Source organism: Cryptotermes secundus, unplaced genomic scaffold, assembly GCF_002891405.2.
Source record: "Cryptotermes secundus unplaced genomic scaffold, Csec_1.0 scaffold454, whole genome shotgun sequence".
NCBI classification, from domain to species: domain Eukaryota; kingdom Metazoa; phylum Arthropoda; class Insecta; order Blattodea; family Kalotermitidae; genus Cryptotermes; species Cryptotermes secundus.
The window spans coordinates 931,983-943,054 of NW_019729215.1; the positions used below are offsets into that span (position 1 = coordinate 931,983).

At 41.3% G+C, this 11,072-nt stretch overlaps 2 protein-coding genes across 9 annotated transcripts in view; both read left to right on the forward strand.

Moving 5' to 3' along the window:
• The window catches only part of LOC111865491 (NAD(P) transhydrogenase, mitochondrial), a 46,512-nt gene extending 42,448 nt beyond the window's left edge, over positions 1–4,064 (forward strand). For all 5 annotated transcript variants that reach the window (XM_023853579.2, XM_023853581.2, XM_023853582.2 and 2 more), the window contains one exon: positions 19–4,064. In XM_023853579.2, coding sequence (XP_023709347.1) covers positions 19–174 — 156 coding nt within the window. In that variant the 3' untranslated portion in view covers positions 175–4,064. The remainder of the gene's footprint in view (positions 1–18) is intronic.
• A 2,402-nt stretch (positions 4,065–6,466) lies between these two features.
• Positions 6,467–11,072, forward strand: part of LOC111865497 (matrix metalloproteinase-19-like) — a 76,518-nt gene continuing 71,912 nt past the window's right edge. For 3 of the 4 annotated variants that reach the window (XM_033751836.1, XM_033751842.1, XM_033751841.1), the window contains exons 1-2: positions 6,470–6,768; positions 7,064–7,113. The gene's annotated coding sequence lies outside the window, so the exon portion shown is untranslated. Of the gene's footprint in view, positions 6,769–7,063; positions 7,114–11,072 lie in introns of all 4 variants that reach the window. The other variant, XM_033751843.1, reaches the window with a different exon arrangement.

The following is an 11,072-nucleotide window of genomic DNA, read 5'->3' on the forward strand; positions in this document are numbered from 1 at the left end:
AATGTGATTCTGATGCAGGTAATAGTGATGAAGCGGTCGCTGGGGGTTGGTTATGCAGCTGTAGACAACCCCATCTTCTACAACCCTAATACTGCCATGCTGCTTGGAGATGCAAAGAAGACATGTGATGCACTCTTGTCAAAACTGAGGGACGAGTATGTGAAGGCAGGCTGATGCTCATTATGTGTCTCAGTTTCGGTGATATGAGGACTGTGCATTCGATGGCAATAATTTGGTAGCACAATTTTTTATGTGGGATGTACTGTGTGAAGCGGAGAACAGAGCACTGCCTGGTGACAAGAATGGGGCTTTGAGTTCGTTTCTTTCTTTCCAGAAGTTTTACATGCCTATATTTGAAAGCATCCATTTTGTAACATAATATTATGCTGTACAGAATGAATACCACCTGTGTGTGACACTGTTTCTAGTGGTACACAGAGTGTACGTTGTTTGAATGCTTCGGGTACTTGGATATGTTAGGTGGCCAATGCAAGTCTTACTTCATCCTTCAAAACAGAACCATATAATACTGAAATTGTTCAAGTGAGAATGTTGGTCAGCTGCTCCTCAGTACTTGTCACATGCCGGAAGGTGCAGTGATGATATGAGAAAATCACAGATGTGGAGGGGATCCCCAGCCCAAGCAATAGGCACCTGGTGTTTGCTTCAGGACACTGTGTTCTGTTCGTAAATCAGATAATATTTACTTGGCTTTTACCAGCTGCGCATCACGCTGTTGTGACAACACACACATGTTGTTTGGCAGGCCAGCTGTGACTTTTATCAGTACAAATACAATTTTGTGAGTTTAAATACATTCAGTCACCAGCTCCTGTGCTAGCTGAGAATTTAAATCTCCTAAGAGTCCTGTTTACTGGGGCATATTGCTGTATGGTCCACTGAAAGGCGACTGACATTTCAGAGTAACCTGTCATCTCCAGGCAAGCAAGAATCCAGTAATAATGCTGCTTTCATCATGCTGCTTTCTTGCTTGCTTTACACTTCAACCCTAACGATGGAGGCGACGTGTTATTCTGAAATGTCAGTCGACTCTCAATGTAATTTCCTCCATGTGAACCTTGGATCCCACTTGAATTCCATGTTCAGGAAGATAGTGCATTGCTCATCTTCCTGAGTTTATGGTATGGAAACTCTGAATTAGGAGAAATATTCCTTTATGTACACTTTCACAAGCTTCTTGAATACAAATTTAAATGGGGGACATTTGTACCATTTAAATAAAATAATTGTTACTGTTACATACCATCTCTCTATGGAATGTTGTCTTTTTTATAAACACAATAATCATTTATGTTCTGCTTCATTGCTGTTTAAATTCAGTAAACTCTAGGTGTGACATCAGTTTCAACAAAATCTCTTTTATTTCGGTGTGTTTACTTGGTGCTTACACACAGGTGGAACTCTATAACTCACTCAGAACACAGAAATATTACATTTTATAAATGGCATGTTTGTATTGGCAACAAGAGTGCTGTCTGTCTGTCTCTTGTGAATTCAAGGACACCCCCCAGTTTACACATTTCCTCTGCAGCTGCCTGAAGTCCTGGGAGATGTCAAGAATGAATCTGTGTCTTTTGCAGTTGCAGATATTTGTTCTCTGTAACTTTGCATCCTGTAGAAAGGTAGGTACAGACAGGAGGAAGAGCAGCAGGATAGCAGGGAGTAGGATCTGTGAGGACAATTCTCCCCTTTCTATGAACTCTGCTCCTTTGATAACCATTGCCATCTGTGTGTGTCGGGGATTTATTTTAGGCTGTGAGTGCTTTTGGATGGGTTCCGATGTTGTGGAGTGACAGACAGACCAACAGAACTTCCTTGAGGGAGGGAGGAAATAATTGTACCTGTATCAGCAGGAGATATGAGGTTTTTGTCACATCAGTGAATGTTCTGGAATGTGATGTCGTGTAGTGTGGTATGTGTGTACTAATGGGCTACTTGCCCTCTGTGAAGACCAAACTACAGATCATCAACATTCCAGAAGACAGTGAGCTTTGCTATGGCAAGAACCTTAACTCTCTCAATACATTCTGTTGTCTGTTACTGTTTGATAGAACCTTTTGGTTCTGTATCCTTTTCGTGTGAACAAGTTTTCCATGTAAATGAAAGTGGGCTGAATAAGGTATCCACTTGCACTTACATTTTGGTGATTTTGTAACATCTATGAAACGTGCATTTAGTAAAATTAATTTCAGCTTGTACACTCCATGGATCTTACAATTACAAAATAAATTGAACAGTTGGTCATCAGTACTTGGTGTAACCATGGCCACATGAATGAAATGCTACCAATAATGTTTTCTGATTTGTGTTGTGAACCAATTTTATCCATGTTTATTAACACTTTAAAAAATATAAGGAACCACAACTTCCTAGGACTCAGCAGATGCAAACGGACATAGGAATGAAACAGGTAATCAGCCACAACTTGCAAGACATGTTTTGTTGATGCATTTATGGTTTATTCAACATAACTCTCAGTTTACCAGATTATGTATTTTCAGATAAGAGGATGATTAGTGGATAATGAATTGGATAGGACATGGAAGGAAGCAGTCATGACTCCATGTGACATACAGTCCATTAGATGGAGCAAGAAGCATGACATTTTCTGCATCATGAAGGAGACTGAACATGTGCTATATCACAATTGAGCAGCAATATACAAGGCTGTCGTACTGAATAGCAAACTTAAGAGTACTGCTGCTGGAGTGTGATGCCACGTAGTTGGCAGAAGTTAACTGACATTTCAGAAGAATACACTGACTCCACATTTAGGTCTTCTCTGCAGCCATTTCTGTACTTATCCCTCCCTTCATCTCCTGTTGCTCTCCCGCTCTCTCTACTTCTGCAGATGTGGGTCAGTACTAGCCACTGTTCTCTCCGGGTGCTTTTCTGCACATGATTCACTGTGCTTGCTTGGTGTACTTGCTGACCTTGAAGCTGTAGGCAGTATGTTCCTCTGAAATATCAGTTGACTTTTACCAGACTATATGGTGTCACATTCCAGAAGACAGTGCTCTTCATAGTCACTGCTGAGAGAACCTCAGTCCAACATAGGCTCAGTGGTCCCGTCTGTCTAAGAGTTCGTCCACATATGAATGAAATTCCAGTGTGCACTCACATCGTCAAGCTGCAGGCTTGCTCAAAGATCTGGATTCTCATTTGTGCCCTGATGCAATTCATTTTTAAAATGTTTGTATATAGCTCTTACCCAAGAAAGTAATGCTGACAAGAAATGAGTGTTAAATGTCTGATCATATGTAAGAACCATCACTGCTCTAAAATATTTATTTCAGTATCAGGTTGTACAGAAAAATGTTTGAAGAGAAACTATTCGTAGTTTGTGGTAATCTTTTTTGATGTTGTTTTGAGTTTCTTGTACAATAATTTGGAGCAGTGTGATGTAATTTTGATTAAACCACTTGTGTTGTGTGGTCATTGACGCTATGTACATTATGATGTTTGGCAAAATTATTGTAAATCTGACTTCTTGACACGAGGAATGGTGAGAGATGGCAGCTGGAGAGGATAATTGTAACTCGTGGAAATAAAAGTGTAGGTAGATATTCTGTTACCTGGTGATCCTGTGGCCATAGAAAGGTGCTCCATTTATCTGTTATGCTTCCCATTCCAGTCATACAGCTGTTCTGCTCACCACAATGTTTGTAGTGACGTTCTTCATTACTGACAAGTACTTTGAAAGCCTGGTATCACTCTAGACTTGTGTTGAGGAGGTGCTCAGTTTGAATCTTGGGCAGGACAGCAACCATCCTGACTTTGGCTTTCATGGTTTTTGCTCAGTCCCTTTATACATGCTAGGATAGTACTTGCATAGAACCATGATCTCTTCTTTGCAAGTTCCTTCAAATTCATCCTCCTATTTCATTCATTGTAGAGGAGCTGCTGAAAGTGTTGTGAAGTAACCATGCAAAAAGAATTATATAAATGTAACTAAATTAAACTGTTTACAGGATGTCCCCCAGTTCCATTAATGGAGAATCATATCAAATTTTTTAACTATATGCAATAAAAAGCAAAATTTTGGCAGTGTTTTTATTGAGTTTCCTCCACTTTGGTGTAATTCTCTGTGTTTCAGACTGTCTCGTTCCTTTCAGATGTAGAGCGTTGAAATGCCACATATCTGCAATTTGATTTTTCAGACATAAAGAACTAAATTATTTTGAGATGAATTGTTGCGAAGTGTGTGAAATGTCTCTGGGGGTACATTGTACTTGGAGTAGGGAACCTTATGGAAGAAAAGTTCTGTGTGTGTTCAGTGAGACCTCTGGTCTGGTGAGTTTGGTTTCTAGCAAATGCTGAAAACAGAATCTAGTAATTTTGTGGTGATGATGTAATGATCTATGTCACTATCTGATGATGATGATTCATAGACAGTTTTGTGTAGTGCACTATGTGCACATGATGTCAGAAGGTTAACAAAAATGGCAGTATATGTATACATGCAGTCCACTTTTTTTTTATTGCTAGTGGGGTGGGACTAAGTCCCTTGTACTGCGGCCACTTCTGGCCTATAGTACCAGCCCCAGATGATGGGTGAGGGTTATTGTGGAGCAATTGGTGGAATGAAGTTGGGCAGGGGACACTGAAGTACTCTGAGAAAACCTGCCCCAGCACCACTTTGTCCACCACAAATCCCACTTGACCAGACCCGGGATTGAACCCGGGCTGCCACAGTGGGAAGCCAACGACTAACCGCTTGAGCTGTGGCGCAGCCATGCAGTCCATTTACTGTTCAGTTGTGCTACAGTTTGAGAGACAGCCATGCTTAACGGTTTTAAGCATCTTGTGTATGTAGAGTCTAAATGGTAGTGACGACAGTGTATAACACTCAGAATTACTGGATTTTTGGAGTCTATCCATTGTCCACCGTTCTAAAAACTAGAAAAAAACGTTTCAGAAAATGTATCCATTTCCATTCTCAGGTGAGGGGACACCTACTGTGTTGGGTCCCTTATAAAGAAGAGCTAACAGTCACTGGATGACCCATGTCAGAATAACTACAGCTACATAAACACCTGAGACCAGGCTATGCCAAAGGCAGATAACAGGAAAATATGCAAGAAAAATTGTGATTGAATAAGACAAGTTCCAGGCATGGACCATTCGCTACTGAACACGTTGGTTCCTGACTTGTGTGCAGGAAGCACCTGGTTCACACTTGAACTGGGACACCAACTGTCTTAATTGAAGTTTTTCTTGTTTTTTTCTAGTTCTTCCATGTGAATGCCAGGATAGTACTTTGAAATGTGCTGTGACCACTTCCACATTCTTTGCAACTCCAAATCATTAATTTTGCAGCCATTTGATGCTATATGTTCTAAGGTACTATAAGCATCTTTAAATAAACCACAAACGGAATGAACAAGATAATTTATTATCACTATCCATCAATTGTTCAAACCTGTTTTGTTGCATGGATGACACAGTAGATTATGGGTACTGGAGCTTTGAAGCAGGAAGGGAATGTACCAAACATCCTAATGAGTTCTATCTTCTGGGGTATAATCCTGTGTAAAAGGTAAAGCTATTCCTGTAGCAGGCCATGGAAGCCCACAGAGTTGTGAGATGGCAGTAAGGTTGTCATCCAGCCGCCCTTTACCCACCAAGAAGATTCCTGGTACTCATTTCTGTGAGAGGCTGAGTCGACCCCATGGACATAGTGCAGCCAGAAGGATTAGGTCAATTGAAGAAATCCACCTCGCGCGGTAGCTTAGTTGATTGAGGCACTATGCTACAAGCTGGAAGGTCGCAGGTTTGAGTCCTAATGAGGTGGCTAACCCTGTGTAGTTCAGTGAAAATTGACCATTTCAGTGGAGTGTGGCCTCCATCTTCAGGGCCAAATAGTAAGCCCCCCAAAAAAAGCCAGAGGTTCATGCTGGTTTGTTGTTTGACCTACTCTTCAACCCTGAAGATGGAGGTGAAATGTTCAAAGAACTACATGGCATTATATACAGTAAGATACAACTATTCATAACCATCATTGTGAGAACCTCAAATCTTCCTAGCTGAGTACTTGAAGCAAATAAAAATTCATGTGGTGAAATTTCATTAGCTTATGCCGAAATAACCGGTAATTCGCAGTACAGACTCTGATATATTATCAATTTTAGATAATGGTGGTTTAAACTGTGGACTAAATTTCACTGTCATTGCAAACATTCTTAATATATATAAATTTGTATTTATGTTGTCTGTCAAAGAAAATCCATGCAGGAACTTATCAATAGTCCAAAAGCTTAGGGTACCCTGTTTGATGGTGATTGGTAAAAAGAGCTTTAAACAGCTCTTTAAGTAAATTTCTGGCTCCCCGCTCTTTGAACATGGAAGAATATCGTCATGGCGCCCATACTGGGAGAAGAAATAAAGGAGCAAATTCTTCGTTTACATATAATTTTTAATTATCAGTAGCCATTTTGCTATTGTAATATCTGTTAATGTTTTCGGATGTCATGTAAGAATCGGACAGCAATATACTCACTTCGTGGAGAGATTACAGATTATCTAAAATGAAATCTTAATCGATACATGTTCATCTGTGATCGACTGTTTTTGTTGGCTCCATGGTGGAAGATTGGAACAGTATGCTATGCCGAATAGTTGTAGTTCCGGATGTGTAATCAGCTAAAGAGCAGTAAAAGATAAAATTACGGCGGTTTTTCTTTGAAGTGGAAAATTTTTGAGCTGCGGGGAGACGGCAGTTGATTGGTAACTTAACAAGATGATGTGGTACGTAATTGTTCGCCTCCTTTAAATATGAACAAATAATAAATCCAATGAACATTTACTGCACTCTGCATTTTATGATTCCTAACACTGCTTATGGGATCATGTGTTATATTTATAGTATTGCTAATCGTTGTTTATTTAATTGTCAAGATCAGCTATTGGTTTCTTGTAGCTTATGCGGCCGAGTTCTCTTTTGTTCTCCGTGTTTGGTTATGTATACTCGTATATTCAATACGTTGGATTTCTGATGCTCTTGGAAGTTAAAAGATTACATTTTACCATTTATTCTTTTCAGGTAGGCCTGTAATTTCTATGACAAATGAAACGGTGCTGGCCGTTTTCAAGGTAGGTCCATGCATGAATGTTCGTTAAATTCTGACCACTCTTTATATTAATGGCGATAAAGGTTCCTCTTATTCAATTCTTCCGAATGTTCGTAGAAATTTTCATTATAATTTCTTTACCCGCATTGGCAGATAACAGCCAAAATTAACCTCGAATTCAATACAATTGGCTGTATCAAAAATAATTGTTATTTGTCTAATGATTACGTCATAATAATGCACTGATTATGGACCACAAATAGGCCGTGCCATAGCTCAAGCGGTTAGTCGCTGGCTTCTCACCGCGGCGGCCCGGGTTCGGTCAAGTGGGATTTGTGGAGAACAAAGTGGCGCTGGAGCGGGTTTTCTCCACATACTTCGGTTTCCCTTGCCAATCTTAATTCCACCAAATTCTCCATCATCATAATCACCTGGGCAGGCTACAGTAGGCCAATCAGTGGCCGCCGTGCCGAATGGACCGATGGACTCCAGCCCCCACTAAGCGAATTAAAAGAAAATTTAAAGTTGTCACTGTACTTAACTAAGTAAGCACTACGACTTGAAGGCGTATAGGGGAGTGGATGTATAGACCCACGTTTTGTTGACCTCAGCACTAGTTGGAGATGAGTGGTCATCTTCACGCCCCGGCTGCTTTACTCCGGGGAAAGTTCCCCCAATACCCATTGGGTAGGAGGTTGGGTGAACCCCAGAGCCGGTCTGGACGACACGAAGAAGCGAAAATTCTTGATCCCACCGGGACTCGAACTCCGTCCAGTCAGTAGCTAATCGCTATACCCACTGCGACGTAGGAATGTTGTTTATGAAGTAAAGTAACAGACGCCTTGCAGGAATCTTTTTTCTTCAAACGTCTGTTACAAAGACTGAATGCGCTCTGACGACATCTACCAACAACATCACGAACTATGAATTGTAATTCAAATTACGCTTCAAGATGGCATCTTGTTTTTCAGTTTTTCAAAATTTACATGCAATAAAGAAAGCGTGTTATTGGGGATAAGATCGTGGCAACGTCGCTTTCTTTTCTGTCGAAAATTCTTTTTGGGGCGCTTGGGTTAGATAGGAATAGCATCGTGGGCCCATTCAGCAATATATATTTTGGGAATATTTTGCCGAAACGAAAGTATCCCGAGGCAATATGTACCTATCAGGTGCAGAGTGATTGATGCAGTGTTACTATCCAGCCCTCACTTACAGTATCAGGCTGTTGTGCAGCTACTCAAGAGCTTCCCAATATTTTATGGAACCCGAACGTTCATCACCATGTTCATAAGAGTCCTCCATTGGTCCCTATCGTGAGCCAGATCAATCCAGTCCATACCACCCCGTCCTATCTCTCTAAGATCCATTTTAATGTTACCCACCGACCTACGTCTTGGTCTTCCTAGTGGGATTTTTCCCACCAATATCCTATATGTATTCATATTCGCCTCATTCGTGCTACATGTCATGCCCATCTCATCCTCCTAATTATAGTTCTAATTATAGCTGGAGAAGAATACAAGTTATGAAGCTCCTCATTATGCAGTTTTCTCCAACCTCCTGTCACTTCATCCCTCTTCGGTCCAAATATTCTCCTCAACACCCTGTTCTCAAACACCCTCAGTCTTTGTTCATCCCTTAATGTCAGAGACCAAGTTTCACATCCATAGAGAACCACAGGCAAAATTATAGTTTCGTATGTTCTACTTTTTAAATTTTTAGACAGCAGACGAGAAGACGAAAGGTTCTGAGCTTCTTGCTCTGCAATAAAGAAAGCGTGTCACAGAATGTCTCTGATGAAGTCTCTAACATAGCTATCATTTTCATTGCTTGAGTCCAACTGGGTCCACTCGGCACGGCGGCCACTGATTGGCCTATTGTACCTGTCCCGGGTGATTATGTTGATGGAGAATTCGGTGGAATGAAGATTGGCAGGGGAAACCGAAGTACTGGGAGAAATCCCGCCCCAACGCCACTATGTCCACCACAAATCGCACTTTACCGAACCCGGGCCACCGCGGTGGGAAACCAGCGACTAACCGCTTGAGCTATGGCGCGGCCAGGCTTCATACACTTACTTAATATGAAATCACATGATTTACCAAGTCAGTGTGGGCATAGTGTCCGCCGCTCGTAAACCGGCTGGTCGCGGGCAGCCTATTGCCGTAAGAAGGGTTTCTGGATGTCCGCGAGGAGCTGAAAACATTCATAACCATTTCTTTTGAGGCACTATGCTGCAAGCCGGAAGGTGACGGGTTCGATTCACCATGATGTCACTGGATTTTCCAATTTCTGAATTTATTGTTGTGTAGACTGCCTCAAATCGTATCTTTTAGTGAACTATACACAACATGGTGCGTACCATATAGATTTAATTGATACGGCCACTCCCCCATACGCCTTCATGGCGTAGTCTTTAATTAGTTAAGCACAGGGACAACTTTACCTTACCTCTTCCTAACCCTTCCAGCCGCACTATGGCCCTGGGGTCGACTCAGCCTCTAACAGAAATGAGTACCAGGAATATTCCGGGGGTGGGGGGGTAAAGGGCGACAGGCGTGTAAGGCTGAGAACCCCACAGCCATCTGTGAGCCGATTGTCTACAGAATGTGGGAGCCTCGGCGTCTCACAACCTTATGGGCCTCCACGACCAGTTACAGGGATAGCTTTACCTTTCTTAGCTTTTTTTTTATCTTTATTCGCTGATGATCGCAGAGCACTTGGTGATTTCCGTTCGATGAACTGAATCTCTGCCCAATACCCAGGGGCTCTTCAGGGGTCACGCTGATTGGCAGCAGACGTTTTCTGTTGGCTTCATAGTTAGCCCCACGAGAATAATCTCGAATCTCGAATCCCCCCTATTAACAATCTCATCACCAAAACGTAGGTTAGCAACCTCTAACTTCACCCGTGAGCGCCAAATTTCAGTAAACAGTTCGTGGCTAAGTTTGTGTGGAAAATGCAGTGTCATTGTGAGACCTGAGTTTCTCAGTGAGGCAGAGACTCACGTTGTCGTCCTCTGAATTATGAAACCGTGTAGCTGTTTACAATATTATATTTATGCATCCTGTTGCACTCTACACGATAAATAATACAAACTCCGTCCTAAGTGCAAACAATATATATTTATATGTCTTTGATCTTGTTCTTTCTACACTACATGTTTCGGCCTCTATCGGCCATCATCAGGTGTATACTCTTAACGTTGCTGCCACACTGAACCCAGTCTAAAACTTAACATTTAAAAACACAATGTCACATTCTTCGTATTATCAACATCTACATCGTTGATATGTGTCTGGTATGTAAATTATGTTGCACACGTCAAACCCGATATTCTTGTAGTAGCACTCTAAAAATCTTTAGTTATGATGTTTTTAAAACCTTCTAAAATTTTCTCTAAATTTAAAATTTAAAATTTAAAATTCTTAGGGTTACTCGCCCTATGTCTAAGTGTTGGAGCGGCTAGTTCTTGTTTTCACACTGTACAGGTGTTATTTAATGTAATCTTCTTGTGTGAGTGCCGCTGCTTGTCTGTACTACGTGTGCTCACACGATGTTGATAATACGATGAATGTGACATTGTGTTTTTAAATGTTAAGTTTTAGACTGGGTTCAGTGTGGCAGCAACGTTAAGAGTATACACCTGATGATGGCCGATAGAGGCCGAAACATGTAGTGTAGAAAGAACAAGATCAAAGACATATAAATATATGGACGGAGTTTGTATCATTTATTATTTACACCGTGTAGTTTGGTAAGTGGATACCATTCAATGCTTCGAAGAAACATAATGCTTCTATAAAAGAAAACGTAAAGCTATACCCCTGTAACAGGCCGTGGAGGCCCATAGGTTTGTGAGACGTCGAGGCCCCCACATTTTCTAGACAGTCTTCTCGGAGATGGCGGTGAGGTTGTCAGCCTTACGCGCTAGCTGACAAGGAAGATTCCTGGTACTCATTTTTCTTAGAGGCTGAGTTG